This window comes from Hemitrygon akajei, chromosome 12, assembly GCF_048418815.1.
Source record: "Hemitrygon akajei chromosome 12, sHemAka1.3, whole genome shotgun sequence".
Classification (NCBI taxonomy): Eukaryota; Metazoa; Chordata; class Chondrichthyes; order Myliobatiformes; family Dasyatidae; genus Hemitrygon; species Hemitrygon akajei.
Genome location: NC_133135.1, coordinates 69,436,564 through 69,460,419, shown reverse-complemented (window position 1 = coordinate 69,460,419; position 23,856 = coordinate 69,436,564). Strand labels below are relative to the sequence as shown.

Genomic DNA, 23,856 nt, shown 5'->3' with positions numbered 1-23,856 from the left:
TCCTCTGAATGAAAAAAAGTTTCTCCTGATCTCAATCTGAAACAGCCTATCCTTCATCTCAAACTTTTCCTTCAATCCTGAGTCCTCAGTTAGTGAAGCATCTTCCCTGCCCATCACACTCTTCTAAACTCTAAAGAATAACTCAACAAGCACATCATAGGTAATAACACAAATGGAGAGTGTATACTTTTTTCATCACCTTTCTACTTTAATAATAAGATTAGATGATTACATTTAGTTCCTACATTTTATCTTTTAAATATTTCAAAGCAGCAGAAGTATCAGACACCGTGAAACATTACTGTGAACTTTGTGATAATAAGGTGTGTAACTTTCAGAAGAGCTACACATTTTCTGGCCTTCCCTAGCTGTTCTTTTTTGGTTGTTAAACTGAGTTTTCCAGCGAGATTTGGCAGCAGGTAATTGATATCATGAATGTTTACATTTTGCCAGAATGTTGTGATGATTAAGAATGATCCCAAATTTGGAGTAACTTGGAATATAATTTTTAAATCTTTCCCCAAACAGAATGGTTCAGGCGAACGTGGACTCTGCAGGATGACCCATGTGAAGAATACTATAACGACCTGCTGGTAGATCCAGTTTGGGAAGTTCCACCAAGCAAGGTGAAAATAATAAAAATAATAGTCAGTGCATAGAATTTAAGTTTACAGTGATGTAACCTATGTACTTTTTCAGGCCCTGATGCTGACTTTAACAACACTGTTCACTGAACCCTTGAATCATATCGGGAAACCCATCAGTCAGTTTTTTCGAGACATTCTTAAAGAACTTCCATGGCTATTGCAGTTTTACGTGGCCTGCTTGGTAGTTCTGTCCTTTATTGTGAGTATTGGTTTTAATAAACAAATCATATAATGATCATTAAAGTAAAATTGCATGCAATAATGCTCATTTATTGATTAGATCCTGCTAATGTTATATTAAGTTTTAGTGTAATATTAATTTTTGGAGTTGAAGGAGTTGGTATAATCATATTTACCTTTCTTTACTGATTTTGTTTTGTAGGCATTCAGCTATTTCTGTATTCATGCAGTTTTTCGATATGGCTTACCTAGATTCCATCCAGATGATCATTCACGACCTCCAATTGCAGACCATAATGTGCTATATATAGCGCAAAACCCCGTTCATGATACCTTTTATCAAAGGGAAAGATGTGTGGATTATCAAGCAGGGGGGGATGCTCGATATGTTCCTGATGCCAGAAGAGATGCCAAAAATGAACAGTCTCAGTCTACAGTTACAGGTCCTGATAGAGAAAATAATATGAATCAACAGGGTGTTGAAGATGTAATGAACTGGGAGAGAACTGGGGTGTCTGAAAATGGGAGTGGTGACAATCAGCTACGTAGAAGAGTAATACCAAGCCGTTATTTTTCTAGGCATTGTTCTGAAAATCAGCAGCCACTTGGAGAAAATCTACAAAATGATACAAAATTTGTCATGGAACATAATGTTGCTTATCAGGCTGGAGGGGTTGTTGGACAGAATGAACTTGGTGTTTTGCAAAGAAAGAATACAAATGGCCTCCCTTCCAACAACTCCAATAAGATGAGAACGGGGGAGAAGGGTGTGCAGAAAAATGGAGAAACTCTCAAGAACCCCTGGGTAGCTGACAGGTCTGTTAATGCATTTCCACAGCATCCATCAGACAATACCCCAGACATGGAACCCATTGATAAAAAGAATCTCCAAGAGAAACGTGAAAATGAGGAATCCTTCGTAGAAACTGTGGGAACAGAGGTAAATTGCCATAAAATCATAGTACAGGGCATCCTTGGGTAATAGTCCTTAGATTAATTTTGTTTAAAAGTTGGAAAATACATACAAATGGCTTGTTATCATTACATTATCTTGGAAAGAACAGTTCCTAAAAGTGAAGAGAAAAAAAACTGATACTGCCTTTTGTATGAACAAACATGTACAGTGGTGCTAGAAAGTTTGTGAACCCTGTAGAATTTTCACAATTTCGTCATAAATTTCCGGTAACTGTTGATCAGTTCTGCACATTGGCTTAGAGCATATATGTCAAACTCAAGGCCCGCCAGCCCGCGGTGGAATTATCTTTGGCCCTCGAGATAATATCTAATTACTATTAAAGCTGGCCCCAGTAATCGAAGCGCCTATGGCGTATGATATGGCTAATGCTGAGTTTATTCAGGTACCAGGTTTTCAGGGTTTTTAGTGTTTATTCGGCAGTCTTCTTCATAAGAAACGGAATTTGTAAAGTGAAACACTTTGTAGTTATAGCAGAGACTGAGACACATGAGAGCAGGCTGAAAAAACGGAGGCAACGAAAGCTGCGTTCGCACGCGTCCGACTGATCCGGCCCGCATGAAGCTGCATTTTGCTCAATCCGGCCCGTGACCTAAAATGAGTTTGACACCCCTGGCTTAGAGGAATTTTAGGCCATTCCTCTGTACAAAACTGCTTCAACTCTGGGATGTTGGTGGGCTTCCTTGCATGAACTGCTTATTTCACATCCTTCCACAACATTTCTATAGGATTAAGGTTAGGACTTCAACTCAGCCATTCCAAAGCACAATTTTTTTTAAAACCATTCCATTGCTGATTTACTCGTCTCTCTGATTTTTGTCTTGGTGTATTGTCCAACTTCTATTAAGCTTCAGGTGACGGACTGCTACCCTGACATTCTCCTGTAAAATGTTTTGACACCATTTTGAATTCATTTTTCCCCTCACTAATTGCAAGCTGTCCAGGTCCTGAGGCAGCAAAGCAGCCCCAAACCATGATGCTCCTTCCACAGTGCTTCACAGTTGGAATGAGGTTTTGGTGCTGATGTGCAGTGTTCTTTTACCTGCAAACAGAGCAATGTGTTTTTCTGCCAAATAGTTCAATTTTTGTCTATCTGTCCACAGAACATTGTCCCAGAAGCATTGTAGAACATCCAGGTAGGCTTTTGCAAACTTGAGATGTGCAGCAATATTTTTTTTGGAGATAGTGTTTTCATCTGTGGTGTTCTTCCATGAACACCGTTCTTGTTCAGTGACTTTCTTATAGTGGACATATGCACAGAGACTTCAAGTTCTAGAGATTCTGCAGGTCGTTTGCTGTTACCCTTGGGTCCTTTTTCATCTCCTTATGCACTGCACGTTGTGTTCTTGGTGAGATCTTTACAGGACACCCACTACTAGGGAGAGTAGCAACAGTACTGAGTTTCCTCCATTTGTAGAACATTTCTCTTACTGTGGACTGATGAACACTTGGGTCTTTAGAAATGCTTTTGTAGCCTTTTCCAGCTTCACGCATCTCTACAATTCTTCTTCTGAGGTCTTCTGAAAGTTGTTTTCATCAAGGCATGGTGCACATAAACAGATCTTTCTAGACAAGAGGAGGCTCTGTCAGTAACCTGACTGTTTTTTATAGACTACTAAGAGACTACTAGACAGGTATATGGAGGAATTTAAGGTGGAGGGTTATATGGGAGGCAGGGTTTAAGGGTCAGCACAACATTGTGGGCCAAAGAGCCTGTATTGTGCTGTATTGTTCTATGTTTTTATAGGGCAGGGCACCTCTGCAACCCACACCTCCAATCCCATCTCATTGATTGGAACACCTGACTCCAGTTTGCTTTTGTAGAAGGCAATATCCTGAGGCTCCCATACTTTTTCTAACTAATACATATAACATTGGATAATTTTTCTCAATAAATAAACAAACAAGTATAATACTTTTTGTGCTTTTGTCTCATTTTAGGGCTTTACTGAAGATCTGATCAGATTTTAGGTCATATTTATGCAGAAATAGAGAAAATTCTATAGGGTTCACAAACTTTCCAGCACCATTGTACATATGTTTAGAATGTTACTGAGCTCATTGAGGTTGGGTGTTTGTAACCCAAGGGTTGCCTATACTTCTGTGACAGAAGTCGTTAGCAAAATATTTCCATATCCTCAGCAGACCTTCAACTGATTCATTAAAAACAAATGCCTTTTGTTTTTAAGTATTCCTCTGACTGGAAGCAAGGATAAAAGAAGCAGGATTTATCATTGAAGGTTGCTGTCTTACACTGACATTTCAGCTATCATATTAAGGAATTCAAGAGATATAGAATAAAGTGGCACTGAGAGGACAGATCAGGCTGTATATTATTGAATGGTAAAGCAGACATAAGAGTAAGAGGCAATGTTTATAATTCTAAACGCTGGAAGTAATGATGTGATTCAGTTTGTGTCTTTACTAGGAGACCAAATTTATAATATCATCTGTAGCAGAAACTATTGTGAATGTATGAATGTGAACAGTACTCTGAAGTACGAAACTGAAATTCATCAAAAAGTGATGTTCCTGCTTGTATGGATTCTTCCAGTTGATGTTAACTTGATGTAAATTATAGTTATGTTAGGTTGTCAGACTTTTGAGTATAGTATAGTATTTGAAATAAAGCTTAAATGTTTTCTGGAAAATTATTTAACCCAGGGCTTCCCAGTCAATTTTTATGCCATGGTCCAATACCAATAAGCAAGGGAACCCTTGACTTAACGTATGAAATTCTAGCACATTGGTCAATTAAGATTTAGCATCTTTAGTGCTATTATGTGAATAGATTAGCAATTAATCTGGGGGGGGGGGGGGGGGAAGGATCTCATGGAAACCTACTGAATGTTGAAAGGACTAGATAGGGTGGATGTGGAAAGGATGTTTCCTATGGTGCGGGTATCCAGAACTAGAGGACATAACCTCAAAACTGAGGGGCAACCTTAAATTTTTATTTAAGCTAGTGAGTAGTGAATCTAGGGAATGCTCTGCCTGAGACTGCAATGGAGGCCAAGTCCATGGGTATATTTAAGGCAGAAGTTGATAGTTTCCTGATCAGTCAAGGCATCAAACGATATGGCGAGAAGCATATGGATTGAGTAGGATCCGGGATCTGCCATAATGGAACAGCAGAGCAGACTTAATGGGCTGAATGACCCAATTCTGTTCCTATGCCTTATGATCTTATTAAACCTAATTATCTGTTCACTTTTCATAAATTTTCAGGCTTTGTGTGGAATAATGCTTGTCTTTTCTACAGGATTTCAACAATCTAGAATCTGGAGAGGATCAAAGAACATGAAGATGTTGAAATCATGTTAAAGCAGATAACATAATTTGTGACAATTGATTGTTGGAAAATTAAGACAACTGAAAGATGAAATAATTGAAGATGAAGCATGTCTTAATACAACAAGAATTTACTCTGTATATATACATTTCTGAAGTTTTGGGAGTGAAAAAATACCAAGTTTTCTAGTAGTGCTTGCATATCACTACACAAATTACATTCAGAAATATGAGAAATTCTACAGATGCTGGAAATCCAAAGCAACAAACACAAAATGCAGGAGGAACTCAGCAGGTTAGGCTCATCTGTGGAAATGAATAAACAGTCAATATTCCAGGCTGAGATCCTCCTTCTGGACTGGAAAGGAAGGGGAAAGACACCAAAACAAAAAGGTGGGTGAAGGGAAGGAGGATAGCTTGAAGTTGATAGGTGAAGCTAGGTAGGTAGGAAAGGTAAAGGACTGGAGAGGAAGGATTCTGATAGAAGGGAAGGGGGAGGTGCTAGGCCGTGAGAAAAGGAGAGTTTTCCCAATAGTTATCAACAAAAAAAACAAAATCTGCTGTGGCGTCATTACTCATCCACAGGTGTAACAGTTCTATATTCTTCTGTTATCCAGCATCTCTGTGATCAATGAACGATAGTTCTTACTTGTCAAAGGTATTTATTTTTGAAACTCAGCTCCTTAGAATTCTTTAAATGTTATACTGTACAATAGAACCCTCACTTTAATCAATATACTTGCCTGTTCCCACTGCTGTATTTTAGAAAAGCTAAGATTCAAATGTTTTCCAATTGCATTACAGAACAAGTACTTCAACTAAAGGCAAAATAATCAAGGCAATGCTTTAACATTTGCAAAGTAGATCTTTAGCAGTTTCTTAAACCAGTTGTAAATATGTAAGCTTTAAGATTTACAAATGCTTAAGCTGTTGCATTAATACATGGAAATTTATAAAGCTTGTCCAGAATTGTATTTGATTATTCCCTTGAAAATTATAAAATGTATACACATTCATCACTAAACTGGAAGCAAGAATACCAAAAAAAGAATGATCTGAAGGAGTTGGATTTTGAGTTTTAATTTAAACTTAATTTCTAAAAATGGTACAGTGATTGCAAAGAATGTATACATTACTGAAATTATTTATGCATAATTCAACCATAAGTTTATCAATAATGTTTCTTCCTGTCACAATTGGAAAAAAAATAAAATTCTGTAGTTTCATGAAAGGATCTTGAAACTGAGAATCAGCCCAAGATTGGCGACACAAGACATTATGCAAGGCTGCAATTTATGTACATTTGAGAATTGTTCCGTTTATAAATACAATTTCCTGTAGGCATTGCCAAAACAAGTCAAAGAATAAGTAGTGTAATTTTTCTGTAATTAAACTGTTACTATTTTTTGCTAATAATTCCAATGTTTGTTGATCTCATAACATGTAAACCTAAAAATCATAATAATCCTTTTCCTGTTAGGATCATCAGAATATTAAGTATTTTCAATTTAAAAATAATACTGGTGTATTCTTCCAACAGGTTGTGTGACCAGTATGTACTGTAAAGGAATTTTCAAACAAGAGAAAATTTGCAGATGCTGGAAATCCAAGCAATACACAAAGTGCTGGAGGAACTCAGCAGGTCAGGCAGCATCTACGTAAAGATACTGCCTGGCCTGCTGAGTTCTTCCAGCATTTTGTGTGTGTTGTTAACATTTCCAATTTACTCTGTTAAGCAATTTGCATTAAAATTATATTCCTGTAAAATTTTAACAGGTCAATAAAAAAAAACAATTACTCAATCGAGTACATTTTAGACAAAATTGCCGGTTGCTAGAAATCCAAAGTGCAGTGTAAATTTTACCAACTTCTCATGAATATTTACTATTTTCATTATCAGTCAGCATCCATTCATTTCAGTGGGATCAATTTTACTTTGTTCCCTCACTGGAACAAAGTGTACCCCGTTGTTCATTCATCCGTTTGGCCTGAGATCGTAGGATCAGGCTAAAAAAGTCTTCATCAGGAACAGTTACACATTTCTGTGTAAAGTGTGGAGGTGTACATCTCTGGTCATCCAGCCTGCAGCCCTGAAATGTACAAATTCAATAATTGCTTTAATAACATCAATTATTTTTGTAAAAGCTATTGAAAATGGATGCCTAAAGTAAATGTTTCAATATCATAAACTGTGTTTAATATTACACCTCCGTTCACAAAGCTGCACAAAGAGGCAGTTAAAATCTATGTACAAGGGAATATCTTTTCCAGAGTTTCTGTTTTATATACACTAAATGTTCTATTGCTGGAAGAATTGCCTGAGAGCGCTGGAGAATGTGGAATTTTCGTCACTGCCAGCGTTTAAGTAGTAACTAAATTAGCCTGAATCAACTAAGCATAGAAAACGTGGGCCAATGACTTGAAGATGGGATTAATATGGATGGGTGCCCACAACTGAAAGCAAATTGTATCCTTCTAAAATTCAAAATACACACAAGTATAATTTACAAATACTACACTGGAAAATAAAATGACTAAAATCTGGTCCTTGTAATAAGCAGAACCATACCTATTGGCATTTATAGGATATCACTGGAAGTGTCAGCATTTATTGTGCATCCATAACTGCCCCCAAAGTGTGTAGACATTTAAAGATTTAGAGGCATATAGGTGTGTCTAATCAATTTGGTTATGAGCAATGGTTACCTTCAAAGGACTTAAGTGAACTAGGTTAAATTTAACCACAATGCAGTAAATTGTTATTGATATTAGCTTTAATGTCCATTTAATTTAATAACTTGAATTTATATTCATTCAGCTCTTTGAGGTATCCTAGGCCAATTAACCATTTGAACAGTGACAAAATGTAGCTAAAATGATTGGTCAATGTAGTAGCAGCCAAGTCTTTCTCAATGAAGAATCAGAATTCAGAGAGAGGCTGTAAGGCCAACTTACTTATTACTGAGAGAATAATTGGGCTACTGATGATTTTTTTTCTTCTTCTTCTATATTATGTATTGCATTGGACTGCTGCTGCTAAGTTAACAAATTTCATGGCACATGCCAGTGATGATAAACCTGATTTTGATTCTGATAAGGTTTAGATATGTAATGCAGTAGGGCAGGAGGAATCTTAAGTAGAAATTCACAGATGATGACAAACTAATGTAATTATGGGGCTCAGATGTAAAATTACAAATGGGAGTTATTACATAAAGACAGTGCAGGCCCTTTGGCCTGCCAACCTATATAAACCTCCTCCATGATCAATCTAACCCCTCCCTCTCACTTAGCCCAAAATGCTCCAGTTTTCTTTCATACATATGCCTAAGAATCTCTTAAATATCCCTAACGTATCAGACTCTTGGCAATGTATCTATAACTATGAGTAGAAAGCCTACCTCCGATATATCCCCTCAACTTCCTTCCATTCACTCTAAAATCATGTGCTTTGGTATTAGCCATTACTACCCTGGGAAAAAGGCACTGGTTGTTTACTTGATTTGTGCCTCTTATCATCAGATACCCCTCAATCAAGTCATCTCTCATCCTCCCTCACTCCAAAGAGAAAATCCTTAGCTCCCTCAACCTTTCCACAGCAGATATGTTCCCTAATCCAGGCAGCATCCAGATAAATCTCCACTACAATCTCTCTAAAAACATCCACATCCTTATAATGATGCAAACAGAAATGAACACAATACTCTGGTCTAACCAGTTTTATAGAGCTGCAACGTTACCTCACAGCTTTTAAACTCAATCCCATACGACACAGGAGCAGAATCAGGGCATTTGGCCCATCGATTCTACTCCACAATTCCATCACGGCTAATCTATTATCCATCTCAACACCATTTTCTTGCGTACTCCCAATAACCTTTGACACCCTGACTAATTAAGAACCTATCAACCTCCTCTTTAAATATACCCAGTGTCTTGGCCTCCACAGTTGTCTGTGGCAATGAATTCACAGATTCACCATCCTCTGGCTAAAGAAATTTCTCCTAACTTCTGTTCTAAATGGTAATTCCTCAGTTTGGAGGCAGTGTCTTCTGGTGCTACATTTCCCCCACTATAGGAAGCATCCCCTCCATATCCACTCTATCTAGGCCTTTCAGTATTCTATAGGTCTCAATGAGTTTCCTCATCATTCTTCTAAGCTCTAGCAAGTACAGGTCAGGAACCATCAAATGCTCCTCTTCTGATAACCCTTTCATTCCCAGAATCATTCTCATGAACCTCCTCTGGACCCTCTCCATTGCCAGCATATCTTAGATGAGGAGTCCAAAACTGCTCACAATACTCCCAGTGCAATTTGGCCAACACCTTATGGAAAGCATCAACTTTACATAAACACAAGGAAGTCTGCAGGCACTGGAAACACACACAAAATGCCGGCAGAACTCCAGTCAGGCAGCATCTATGGAAATGAATAAACAGTCTTCCCCCTTCCATCTCAGTCCTGAAGGAGGGTCTCAGCCCAAAACATCGCCTTTTTTTTAAACCACCCTATCAACTTGCACAGCAACTTTGAGAGATCTATGGATATCAAGACCCCTCTATTCCTCCACACTACTAAGAATCCTGCCATTAGCCATGTACTCTGAGGATACAGTCCCAATGCAGACAAATGGTATTAGTGTAAATGAGATGTAAAGGTTGGAGAGAGATGAAGGGCTGAAGGCTATACAATTCTATGACTCTGTGACACTTGTCAGAAACATTCTGACGTGGTCATACAATTTTTATTTCAGTCACTTTTAATTACAAATGTAATTGAAATTACAACCCCGTTAGAACTATTCCATTGTTAAAAACCCCCTGCTCTTTGATTTAATCATTTGGATTTAATCTAGGTGTATTCTCATTCTACATCCATTAAACTTGACCAGAAACTGTGCCAGAGAAATCTATATTCAGAAATGACATGAACTCTCGCTGATTAAAAATGAAACCCTTGGTAAAACGAAAGACTTACTTGACATTTTAGTAGTATGTCAAAGAAAGGATCATCTGGTTCCATGCTGTCACCACTGCTCAGCTGACTGTGAATAGTGTGGTTATTATACCTGCTCAGTCGCAAGCCAGGGAGGTTGCCAATGCTTGCACGTTGATTATCTAATCGACGACTCTGGGAACTAGCAAGCAGGTCCAAAAACTCGGTCTGTGGTGAGACCACTGATTTGGAGTGAGCTGAAATTAGAGAGAATATTACTGAATGTATCTCAATAAACAACTTTCTGCTGGGTTTTGAAGTTAGTATTTAAAGGTTACTGTGTCTATGAATCAGGCAAGGACAGTTCTGCTAGTGAACAAATGTGATGTGATAAACAATTCCAATGTAGAAATGCTTTAAAGAAAATTACTGGAAAACTCCAATAATCTGCTTTTCCAGTGTTAGTTAATCCATATATTCAGCACTCAGCTCACCAAAGGCTATTTTCTCTGCTTCCTTTAAACTTACTGGGACAATTTCACCATTCTGCTTTCACATATTCCCTTTAAATATGGCAGGTTCACTGGAAAATTTATTTCATTACTGTGTGGCATCTTGTTGACCAGAAAGAACTACAGTCTGCAATCAGTGAATTCGAATAAGTCAAAGACAGTGGAAGATGATGGACCAATTGCCTTTGTTCTTGCCATATGGGAGGAGAGGGAGGCTGCCATTTTATGAAAAGTTATCCATTTTGAGCTAAAGTCGCTTGACTTGATGAGTGTTTTTAAAGTCGACAAAATGATGCCTCAGGTAATCTGCTGAACTGATATCATTTCCAAATAAGAAGTAGTTTGTGAGGTGTTCTCTGGTTGGATATAACATCCAGGTTTGTGAAATATGGTCTCTGTGATTCAAGCTGCTGGTTGATTGAGAACAAAGAGCCATAAATTATGGATTGTCTCTTGCTGGGAAGAGGGCAATAAATAGATGCTGGCCTGGAACAGAGCCAATAAAAAAGGTGTTAAAGGTCAGACATGTAACCCACAGCCAATGACATTGGAATGCAATATTTAAATTGGTAAGAAATGAATATGAAGCCGATGCTTCGAGTGTGCTGGCAGCGGTAACTCTGTATGAGAACAACTTTCATGGATGTGAAGTGTCCCAGAGACACGAAGATAAAACTGAACCACAGGGAATGGTATTATCTTTTCTGTTTTTTGACTGTTCATGGATACAGGTATTGGTTGTGTAAGTTCACGTGTTCTTCCGTGGGACAATAAAGGTATTTATCAGTAATTACAGATTCTCTCTCTGTGCCTCCCTGATCATTATTAGAGGGAATGATTCTTGTAAAAGTTTAAAGTGAATTTAGTGTGTTGGAGTATTAATAACAGTTACATCACTCAATGACTAGTTTGGTAAATCTGTCAGTCCAACCCCAAAGTTTTGAGGCTGCTAGATAATTGGTATTTTGCTGTAAATGAAATACCATTTAATATTGACCTCTGCATCTTCAAAGTGATCTTCCTTTTTAAAGGTTTTATTCAACAAGATTGAGTCAAAATTTGTCGGTCTCAATCGAGTTAAAATTATTTGTCAAAATTCCTACTCTCTGAAAACATATCTCCTTATTTTAAAAGGCACCTCACACTAAACTACCGTTAATTAGATTGTGTTTCCATTTCTCTTGTAGGGAACAGAACGTTCATTCTAATGCACCTGCTGCAGATCAACTAGATGCAAGTTGACAACAGAGAAATATTAAAATGTGCAGGTGTGTTGTTGAGGTTGACCACCTGAAAACTAAACAAATATCATGCATAGAGGATTTCGCTGCATGTGCATTTCGCAACAGGTCACTCGCACAAGGATGACAGCAGTAGACGCACCTTATGTTGCAATGTGTGCAGTTACTGAAACTTGGGACAAGATCCCAACTAATGAAATGTAATACATGATTCTTCTACTGAATTAATATCCGCCACTGGCTGTTCATGAAACAGCACATCCACATGTTCCTCAATTATGCAGGACATTGCTCCGATTTCATTAATGAGTAAAGACTGCAGTAAGAAATCTTATTACATTATCTTAATTATTCAACATTATTTTCTTCATTTCACGTATCCTTCGTTTATTCTGAAGGAAATGGGGTTGTTATTCAATCTGCCAAAAAAGGAATAACTTCATATGAAGATCAGATACAATAAAGTTAGTGCTAAAGATTCCCTTCAACCAAATTGGTCAGAAGTGCAAGGAAAGTAAATATACAAAAAAAAATTACAGTGAGCTAAATTTCCCCATGCCAATAGGAAAAGGCATCTGTGGAAAATCATGGAATTTAATTCAGATATAATGTCATGAAAGTTCTAAAGCACACTCACCCAAGGGTTTTGGTGGTGCGGATGTGGCAGGTAAAGCCTTCACCGCACAATTCTGATTTCCAGTGAATGAACATCGTTGGTCATCCATACGGTTACTCTGGAACTGACTCAGCAAGTCAAAGAAGCCTTCATCTCCCATTAAATCTGAATTGATTTTCTGAAAATAAGTTACACAAACTACGCTCAATCTCATTCTAACATTCAACAATACTACACAGGTATGCAAAAAAAAAATCATTTCACTTCCCTTGAGGCAATTCCGAGATGGAGATAGTTATTTGAAACATCAATAAAGTGAATGTTATATCCAATATTGGCCTGGTAATAAATCATAAAAATCCAAGTGCTCTGTTATATCACAAATGTAGAGAAAAACAAAATGCCTACATTTCTACAAACGGCAAAAGAACCCAAAGTAGTCAAAAGGTAATTTTTGTTTCTTACACAAGAAGCTGAGTTGGAATGCAATACCTAAAAAGGTGAACATCCTGGCTGAGACTTCAACTTTATATTCCAGTCAAAATTGCATCACAACTTGTTCTCAATGTAACAAATGAGTGCCCCTCCCTTGATCAAGGTTGACCGTGGATGTTGCATCCTAGCTATCTATGTTCGTGCAGCGCTGGTGGCAGCTGGCAAGAATAATGCATAAGTGGCAGTCTCTGATGCAGAAGTAGTCTCAGCTCTGCTGGACAAGCAGTGTTCCTTTCTACGGGCCCATTTGTCTTCTGTTTTCAGGAATTTTTCCACACCTGATCCAAGGTGTAGTTTTAGGCTGTTTCTTTCTCTATTTGGTGCAGTGGGCTGCAAGTTCCTCCCAGAGCTCGATGTTGATGTCCAGTAGCTTGCCGATATTATTGTAGCACAGTTGTAGGCGGCCAGCAGTTCTCTTACCTGGAGCCAGCTCACTGTAGAGAATGTCTTTGGAATGCAGCCATCCTACACGCAGCAGACCCCAGCCCGCACAATCTACGCAGGTGTACACAGTAGGGAGACCAACATAAGAGAGAACCTCGGCATTTGGTACTTGTTCTCTTCAGGAAGTGCACAAGATACAAAGACGACACCTTAAATGGAAGTTGTTAAGCCTTCTCTCCTGCTTAGTATATGTTGTCTAGGTCTCACTGCTGTACAGCAGTGTACTGGTGACACAAGCATTATATACAGCCATCTTTGTTTTGACTGAGAGTTTGGAGTTCTCCCATAATTGTGTGTTGAGGCAAGCAAGAATTGTTGCAGCCTTCCCAATGCACTTGCCAATTTCTGCCTCTAAAGCGAGGTTGTCACTGATGGTGGACCCCAGGTATGCAAACTGATGAACATCCAGTTTGCAGTTATCAATGGTACTGACTGGTGCCTCCATGTCTTGTCCCAAGACATTTGTTTTTTTCAGGTTGATTGACAGACCAAGTTCTTTCACAAGCTAAATATTGGTAAAATATTCAAAGACTTAAATACACTGCTTTGGAACTACATTTTAGCTGGGGAAAAAGTACTTTTATTTGCTTGCACACATCCTTCTATAATTAAGTCATAAAGCACCACTTATGTAGTCCGGCTCCCTTCTTTTCCTTGTCTCCTCTCACCCCCTTCCTCAGCCATATATACACCTCCAAAATTATTACCTATTCAAGCTATTCTCTTCAGGATAAGTGTCATTTAGCTGGAATAATATTAAAAGGATCATTGAAATAAACATCTTATTGTGATTTGTATGACCCTTTGGAAGAACTCATCCATTTAATTCAACATCGATAAAGTAATTTTGCCTATACTACAGATGTTTGAGATTGGTTTTCTTCATGAATGACTCAAGATGATACAGAAATAATCCAGGGAATGAAGTTGGTACATGAAATTCAAAACAAAATATAAAATCTGTATACAGTCGGCCCTCCTTATCCACGGGTTCCACATGCAAGGATTCAACCAACCGTGGATGGAGAAAACCCAGAAATTCTCTCTCCAGCATTCGCTGTTTGAGCATTGTACGCCTCGCGTCTCGTGTACAGACTTTTTTCTTGTTATTATTCCCTAAACAATAATAACAAGAAATAACTATTTATATAGCATTTACATTGTATTAGGTACTATAAGTAATCTAGAGATGATTTACAGTATATGGGAGGAAGTGCATAGGTTATATGCAAATACTTCACCATTTTATATAAGGGACTTGAGCATCTGCGTTTTTTAGTATCCCCGGGGGGTCCCGGAACCAATCCCCTGCGGATAAGGAGGGCTGACTGTACTCTGCGTCATTTAGCAAACCAAAACATAGCATAATGATGCAAACCCAGAAGCTGTAAACCAAATTTCTTAAATTAGTTTACCTTTTGTGGAGCATGGACTTGAGCATCATTTAAGACCACAGAATTAGTGGCATCTTTTAAAGCTTTTGCAGATGAATTGTTACTTTTATGCTTTTTTCCCCTGAATCGGTTTATAAACAACAACTTAGTCGATGGTTTCCAAAGGGCAGGTTTCTGTTTCATGAGAATTTCACTCTTCCAATTCTGAACCTAGACAAAAATAAGTTAATCAGTATTACAAAACTAGCACATAAAATTTCAAAAAAAATTAGTTGCTGGTCTGTGGAATACAGGATGAGTTGGAAGTAATTGAGTGTTAGAGAGCATCTTTTTAACTCCACTCTGTTAAGGAAGATGCTAAAACAGATTCCTCTGACAAAGAGGAAGCAAGACCCCATTTCATTGCATTAAAATTAGTTCGCCCGATGCAGACTGGGAGACCATGAACACCTACGCTGGTACCTTCCAGTTACAGACCTACTGAAAACATCTTAAACTTCAGTACATTGCAAAGCATCTGAGAATTTTCCAGAATGGTTAATATGGTCCCATTTTGCACTGTCTGCCTTCATTTCCTTGAACTTCCAAAATATAACAACTCCCTTTCAGATTCCACAACTCATGTTCCAAACAATTTGAGAAATTCAAGCATCCCAGTCCATTTGGCATTCTCTAGAGACTTAACTCCCAGCATCGAAGCCCTTTCCCACTTAAAGATACGTCAACACTTCCCCCTCACCAGCTTTCTTTTTATTTTTAGAATATTCTCTGCTCATTGATGTAGTTTTATCCAAATTGACCTATTTTAAGGCAATTAAACATACATTGCTTGTTTTCTTAAGCGCTTTCATTCAGTTTGCTTGCCTACTGATTTATCACTGGAATTTCAGTTTCCTGGTTAGTTCGAAATCTCAAGAGAAATAAATGCAACATGTTTAACTTAGGCAATGTTCAGAGTGACAAAACACCAATTAATCCAAAATTGTTGGCCATAACTGGGACTCTGAACAGAACACTGCATCTGTAGGTCATTCCTGATATCTTACCACATAGCATTAGAAATTCCAAAGCAATTGGATTCTCACATCGCTACAAGATTGGTATAGGCACAAGAATGGCACAGTAATAGGGGATGAAAATTATGTAGAACACATCCATAAGTTGTTTCCATAAGCATCCAGCCAGCAACAAGTAACAGCAATCCAAAACACTGGTATCTATTTTACCTCAGAAAACCTGAAATCCAATAACCAGCTTATTCCAGAATCAGATTTCTCCTTCGCAAAAAGCTATTCAAGTACAATTTTTATAGCATACAAAATGAAATAAAATAAAAACTCTGATGGAAGTGTAAGTACTTACAAATGTTAAATTCAATGTTCAAAGGCTCTGATGGATAGACATTTTTAGTGAGAAGAAATACTATTTTGTTGTAAGAACATGATAGTTTTACACAGTTTTAAAGTTTCTACACAGTACCAAAGTAACATTTATGCAAAAGAGTGAAAAATTACTTGATACCCATAAATCAAATCCACAATATAAAAAAGAGCCCTTTTTGGCTAGCTCGTCTACATGAGCTCCACTCTACCCTCATCGTTTCTCTCCAATAAACTTAACAGCATACCATTTTATTCTCTTGACCTTCATACAGATTTCAGGTCTTGTATTTATGCTACTTCACAAACTTACTATTCTTTATATCCTTATTTGGTATATTTGTAAATGTCTCATTATTTATGTCAGTCTTCAAATCTCAAAAAGTGGAAACATTTATCCATAATCTCTATGCAACTCAAATGCTAATTCCACTATCAATCACCCATTTAAACCTGTCCTACATTTTTTTTTAAATTTTCTTTTCCCTGAATTCTGATCAACATCTTTTATATGCTGCCATTAGCTTACACGTATTTGGTAATTTACAGTAGCCAATCAACTTACCATCTCATGTCATTGGGATGTAGGAGGAAACTCATGCCATCAAAGGAAGAAAGCTTTACACAAAAAGCATCAAAAGTCTGGGTTGAAGCAGACCAGCTATACTACTGTGCTACTCCAGTTGTCCAACAATTCAGGTCTTTATGCATCCAGCTTATCTTTGCTCCACTGCTGAAGGCATGTCAGTGCATTCAGTGTTTGAGCATCAAGCCTTCCCATTTCTCTAAAACATCCTTGAAATCTTCTCCATCAATGTTTCCTTTTATTGGCTTATGAAATGTTATAATTGGCATAATTATTTCTAGAACTACCAATACCCATACCTTTTCTGGTGTTAACTTCATAAGTTCCATTTTCTCCATACTCTGCCGACGGCTCAGTCTTGGTCGAGCTCCTGCAAAGAACAAAGTTACCTTCTTTGGTCCTGCTTTCATTCTTCAACATTTTAACCAGGGGGTGACACTAATGATAACAGCTGTCTATATACACAGCCTTTCATATTCTTCTGCTGCCTATTTGAACGTTCTATTAAGTATGTTAATTGAAAATGTCAATTTTATGACCACCACCAGAACTAATTTGTGCAATACTACCCCTTTTTTATTGAGGGTTATCCTGAAAGATTACAAGTTTCATCCTATCGACAGCTCAATTGTCAATGCAGCAGTAGTAGTGACAGAAGAAGCCAGAGGCTGATCCGCCAAGCTCCACTTCCAATACTAACACCATGAGGGTACAAGTAAGCTTGTGAGATGAGAGCCACAGTAAAAGACAGAAGGCCACAGGAGTGTTAGGAAATCTGGCAAAAAGAAGAGAAGCCTGCACATCAGAATACCATAGAATTATCTGACAGGAAAACTTTCCAAGACAAAGTAACACACAGAATGCTGGCCACACAGGCATCATCTACAGAAAAGGGTAAACAGTCATCAGAACCAGTAGGATGCACTAAAAGCTGGCAAGTTGTGAGGCTGGCTGGACCAATTGCAACAGACTGCAAGGATCATGAAGCAATTCACTTTACACTTGTGACTGCTCAGACCAAGAATGCATCATTTCCACCCCGGAGGAGATATCCACATTCACTCGTTGGTCCATCCACAATCTCACTGTTAGCTGGCAAGGAAGCACAGAAAGAAGCCATTCAACACCTTTGTGCCTTATGGGTGGGTCCCACTAGGGCACAGAAAGTTCAAGCACAGTATGCATTGCCCACTGACCATAATGTTTATGGAATGTGGTCTTTGGAGAACTGATGGTCTTTTAAACATTTATTGGTTTAGTTTTCTCTGCAGTATTCATCTGTAGCAGTAAATGATATGTGTAAACAGCCAGAAAAGCTGATCGATGTCAAGAAGTTAGAGGCACATGTAAGCATAATCATGGGAGATTTTAATTTACCTACAGAGCAAACAAAGTTAGCAATGATGGTTTGAAGGACAATTTAAGGATTGTGTGCAAAACAATTGAGAAAACAATGAGGAAACATGCTATTTTAAATCTAGAATTATTGAATGAGAAACGGTTAATCTGGTATTAAGGGACATTTGTAAATGATTAGTAATAATGCAAGTTTTAAAGTAGTGGTCAGAGTGCAAATTAAGCTACAGTAGTTTGAAAAAACACAAGACCTACAGAAACAATGAAAACAAGAAATCAAGTGCAAGCGAGGAGCCAAGGGGAGAAAAATGTAGAAATAAAAATAAAAATGGGACAGAGAGTAATGATTTCCTCAATCCAGTATCTGAAAGAGTTGGCTTTGGGTGCACTGGTGTCAAACTTCCAAAATTACAGCAATTCTCTACCAGTTACTATTAGAAAGATGAGAGTTACATTTCCTACCTTCCATTCATAAACACCAGGGAAAGAAAATGGGAACCACAGATCAGTTAGTGTGACACCATCAGCAGGAAGTGGTTACAGGGCACTTGGAAGATACTGACAGGATTGGGCAAAAAGAAAAATCATGCTTGGCAGATCTTTTGTAGGTAGAAACTATCAGATAAGGTGCTATACAAAAGGGAATAAAATTAGGGCATATAGGATTAAAAATCGTCTACCAGCATGGACTGAAAATTGGTTAACAGACAGAGAGCAGTCAGAAAAAATATGTAATTTTCAGGGATTGAAGTTGTATCTAATTATGCAATTTATCAATGGTTTGGAATGAAGAAATTAATTGTATTGATGATACGAAACTGACTGGCAATATGGGTGATAAGAAGTTAGATGACTGAATGAATACTTCATAAAGTCCACTAAGGGAACAAAATTGGCTTTATAAAGATCCTTATATTATTTAGTGATTATAACACCCAAATATCTAAAAGTATCCGTAACTTTAATGGGAATATTATCATATATAGAGTCAGATTCATTTAAAGGAAGCAATTCACTTTTACTAAAATTTATTTTGTATCCTGAAAAATCTCCAAATTTGTTAAATAATTTTAGCAAAGCAGGAATAGATTTGTCAGGCTTAGATATATAAACCAATAAATCGTCAGCGTAAAGAGAGATCTTGTGCATGGTCTCATTCACAAAAATCCCATGAATATTTTTGACTTTACGAAGAGCAATAGCAAGGAGTTCTAATATTAAATTAAATAACAAAGGACTTGATGGACAACCTTGTCTTGTCCCCCGTGATAGCTGAAAAGCCAATTTTGTTCCCTTAATGGACTTTATGAAGTATTCATTTAGTAGATGGAGTCCACTTACATTTTCACTTGTTGGTCGTATTCATATAGTTAAAATTATGATTTTACCAAAATTTTTATATTTATTTCAGAATATTCCTGTTTTTTTGACTAAAAAGTTTTTTGATCAGATTGATTCTATCATTCTATCTTTTATTTGGAATAATAAAAGACCAAGAATTAGTAAATTTCATTTACAAAAGTTGAAAAAGGGTGGAGGTCTTGCTTTGCCTAATCTAAGAATGTATTATTGGGCTGTTAATTTGCGATACATGTCCTTTTGGTTATATTGGGTTGATAGAAATTATCGGCCAATTTGGGTAGACCTGGAACTGAGAGCTGTGAAACAGTTTTATTTAACCTTGTTATTGGGAGTTGCTTTACCTATACAATTAGCTAAAGTTGCTAATTTAAACCTATATCCTGTGATTAAGCACTCTTTACAAATATGGCTCCAGTTTCACAATTTTTTAATCTTTAAAAATTTAAATTTTGTAATTTAATTTATCATAATTACTTTTTTTAAACCTTCTTTGAGTAATCCAATTTTTTTTACTTTGGAAAAATAAAGGTATTAATTCTTTTTTGGATTTATTTAAAGAAGGCAGATGATGTCTTTTGAACAATTAGTCGATAAATATTCTCTCTCATATTCACACTTTTTACAATACCTTCAAGTTAGACATTTTTTACAAAAATATTTAAGTAATTTTCCTTACATATTGGAGGCTGACCTGTTAGATACTATTATGATCATGAACCCTTCAATGAAGGGTTCTATTGAAAGAAGTTATAATTTATTATTACAATGGGATAAGCATCCTTTATTTAAGATTAAACAGGATTGGGAAAAGGAACTCAATTTGACTTTTATATGGGAGGATTGGACACAGATTCTGAAGCTGGTTAACTCTTCTTCGATCTGTGCTAGTCATTCACTGATTCAATTTAAAATTGTACATCATTACATAGAACATAGAATAGTACAGCACATTACAGGCCCTTCAGCCCACAATGTTGTGCTGACCCTCAAACTCTGCCTTCCATATAACCCCCCACCTTAAATTCCTCCATATACCTGTCTAGTAGTCTCTTAAATTTCACTTGTGTATCTGCCTCCACCACTGACTCGGGCAGTGCATTCCACGCACCAACCACTCTCTGAGTGAAAAACCTTCCTCTAATAGCCACCTTGAACTTCCCTCCCCTTACCTTAAAGCCATGTCCTCTTGTACTGAGCAGTGGTGCCCTGGGGAAGAGGCGCTGGCTGTCCACTCTGTCTATTCCTCTTAATATCTTGTACACCTCTATCATGTCTCCTCTCATCCTCCTTCTCTCCAAAGTGTAAAGCCCTAGCTCCCTTAATCTCTGATCATAATCCATACTCTCTAAACCAGGCAGCATCCTGGTAAATCTCCTCTGTACCCTTTCCAATGCTTCCACATCCTTCCTATAGTGAGGCGACCAGAACTGGACACAGTACTCCAAGTTACCATTTGATGAAGGAGAGACTCTCTAAAATATTTCCCAATGTTGATAGTTATTGTGATAGATGTAAAACTGAGATAGCCACATTGACACATATGTTCTGGTCATGTTCTATACTGGAACAGTTCTGGAAGTCAGTCTTCTCGACAATTTCTAAAGCACTCAGAATTAACCTACAACCTAATAAACTGACTTCTTTTTGGAATAATTCCTCAAAATATCCATGGTATTTCTGTGTCTGACCAACATGTTACTGTATTTGTTACATTGATGGGTAGGAGGGCCATCTTGTTGAAGTGGAAGGATATATCAGCTCCGACTTTGTCTCAAGTGATGCTATGTCATAGTTTGGAGAAAATTAGAAGTCGAACCTTTGAACCTTTATTTGATTTTGAGAAAAGATGGGGCTCATTTGCTCGCTATTATCATTTGAGCTAATTGATAGATCTTCTCCACGATCTAATTGTAAATTTTTTTTTTTTGATATACTTTTCTTTGTTGCTGGCGGTTTGAGGTTTATTTTTAGAAGCTTTTTGTATGACGCATGGCTCCGGGGTTGTACCCCTAATGGGTTTTTTCCCCACTTTTTTGCTTAGTAGAGTTTTTTTTTAATTCACAAAATTTTCAATCTTTAAGATAATTTTTTTTTCCCTTGAGGCATTATAAGTGTTGTTACTCCAATGTACTTGTGTTATTTTTGAATAATATAATAATAATAAAGATTTGAAAAAAGTTAGATGACTGAGTGGAAATAGACGAACTATATGAATAGACAAGAATATAGTAGATGAAAATATAATGTGACAATGAGAGGTCTTCTACCTCGGTAGAAAAAATGAAATGCAGTGTACAGGTGAGAGATTGAAAAGCTGTTAGTGTTCAGGAGCCTCCTGAGTGTCCTTGTACAGAAACCATTGAAAGTCAACAAGCAATTGGAAAGATACAAGGTCTGTTGAACTTTGTTGCAACATAACGAATAACCATACAGTAATGAAGAAACATTGATCAGTTCTTGTGGGTACAAAAGAAAAGCCTCCAACTGAGAAAAGTAAACAAGCCCATCAAGCTCCTATATACTCCATATCAGAACAATACCCAGAGAAACAAGCAGATTTAAGTACTGAAACATGGAAAACTGCAGGGCTGACGGGCAGAAAATTGCCATTACCAGATGCAATATATATGCTGAGATTTGCATAAAGCAACTTGGATGATTGCTCTGAATGCTGCTCCCCACAACATCACAAGGTTAAAATGAAATCCCAGGAGTTCCTTTACTGAATGTTTCTGTACTCACCTTGATAGCTGTAATCCAATTCATGACTTGAGGATAAGAAGGAGCTGTTTGTACTGTAGCTAACACCCAACACCAACTGAAGATCTGAAAGATTCATCCGGGCTGTGAGTTCACCACTCTTATCCCCTACCTGCAAAAAGACAATTACAGTAAAACAGGTTTTATTTAATCTTAGGGGCTGTAGTTCCATTTTGAAAGCTACACAGAGAATATCAAAGTGTTAAGTAAAATAACTATTTATAAAACTACATTTGTCCCACACCCAAGAACTAAAGATTATATTTTTGTGCAAGTGATTCAACAATGTTGGAAGTAAGAGATTTTGAATATTCTCCATTATTCACATAATTACTCAAAATTTCTTTTGTGAAATATGCCATGTTTCTGAGAAACAACAGTCCTGATAGTATGCAATACTAGGTTGGGAATTCAAAGCAGAAGACTGGAATTCTGGTTGAAAAACCTGAACAAATAACTCATTTGGTTTTGATTACTCATCAATGACCTTCCATCCATTGCAAACATCACAAATGTGGATTTTGTCTTCACAATTCCCCAGCAAATAAACAGTCCACGTCTGTGTACAGCAAAATATTAACATTCAGATAACATTATAACTGGCAAGTGACATTCACGCCATGAAATGCCAGGAAATGTTCATTACTAAGAGAGGGAATAAACATCTACCCTTGGTAGAGGCATTGACATCACTATATTCCCCCACCATCAAGATCCAGTTAATGACTATAGACCAGAAATTCCACCAGACCAGCCACACAAAAATGCTAGCTACAAGGAAAGATAGATGGCTGGATATCTAGAAGCCAATGGCTTGCCTCCTAACATCCTGGATCCTCATAATCTACAAGATACCAGTGAGAATTGTGATGGAATACCGTCCATTTCCTTGATTGCTGTGTAGTTTCAGGATCTCTGAGGAAGCTCAGCAAAAGGCAACCTGCTCAAATGGACTGTTTCTATCTTTTTAAACTGGGCACATAGGAAAACCTTGTAGTCACAAGGAGAATGTCCGCATGTTCTCCAAAGACAGCACCAGCTCTAAACTGTGCTTTTCCTCACCTATTGCAAATCAACCTTCCATCAAAACAGAGAAGTATATTGGAAATACTCAGCAACTGGACAGTCTTTCTGGAGAGAGAAATTTGAATAGACTACATATTCAAGGAGGTGCTTAACAGGAAGAGGCAGCAAGGAACAAAAATTAGATACTTGAGAGATACAAGAAATGCAAGAGAACACTGAAGGAAAGTAGAAGGGATATAAGAAAGCATGAGGTTGTTCCATCAGACAAGAGCAAGGAGAATGTCAAGGGCTTCTACAAATAAATTAAGAGCAAAACGAGAGCAAGGGACAAAATTGGTCCTCTTGAAGATCAGTGGTCATCTATGCATGGATCTGAGAAAAGTGGGAAGATCTTAAATGGAATTTTTGCATCTGTTTTAACTGACGAAACAGATAGAGTCTATAGAAATTAGGCAAAGCAGCAGTAAAATCATGGACTGTATTGGTTTTACCGAATCATATAAAATTTTGAGGAAGTTACCAGGGAAGTTCATGAAGGCAAGTCAGTGGATGTTGTTTACATGGATTGGGCAAGGCTTTTGATAAGGTCCTACTTGGGAGAATGGTGAAGAAGGTTCTGTCACTTGACATTCAGGATGAGGTAATAAATTGGATTAGA

General features: G+C 37.4%; 2 protein-coding genes across 5 annotated transcripts in view; one reads left to right on the top strand and one right to left on the bottom strand.

The window, feature by feature from the left end:
* The window catches only part of clcc1 (chloride channel CLIC-like 1), a 51,010-nt gene extending 44,503 nt beyond the window's left edge, over positions 1 to 6,507 (top strand). The window contains exons 8-11 of the mRNA XM_073063426.1: positions 529 to 626; positions 700 to 846; positions 1,030 to 1,767; positions 5,063 to 6,507. Coding sequence (XP_072919527.1) covers positions 529 to 626; positions 700 to 846; positions 1,030 to 1,767; positions 5,063 to 5,104 — 1,025 coding nt within the window. The 3' untranslated portion in view covers positions 5,105 to 6,507. The remainder of the gene's footprint in view (positions 1 to 528; positions 627 to 699; positions 847 to 1,029; positions 1,768 to 5,062) is intronic.
* gpsm2 (G protein signaling modulator 2) overlaps positions 6,231 to 23,856 on the bottom strand; it is a 63,982-nt gene continuing 46,356 nt past the window's right edge. For all 4 annotated transcript variants that reach the window (XM_073063423.1, XM_073063422.1, XM_073063424.1 and 1 more), the window contains exons 10-15: positions 22,155 to 22,284; positions 16,994 to 17,064; positions 14,751 to 14,939; positions 12,418 to 12,574; positions 10,070 to 10,284; positions 6,231 to 7,181 (exon numbers count right to left, since the gene is read on the bottom strand). In XM_073063423.1, the coding sequence (XP_072919524.1) occupies positions 7,023 to 7,181; positions 10,070 to 10,284; positions 12,418 to 12,574; positions 14,751 to 14,939; positions 16,994 to 17,064; positions 22,155 to 22,284 (921 nt within the window). In that variant the 3' untranslated portion in view covers positions 6,231 to 7,022. The remainder of the gene's footprint in view (positions 7,182 to 10,069; positions 10,285 to 12,417; positions 12,575 to 14,750; positions 14,940 to 16,993; positions 17,065 to 22,154; positions 22,285 to 23,856) is intronic.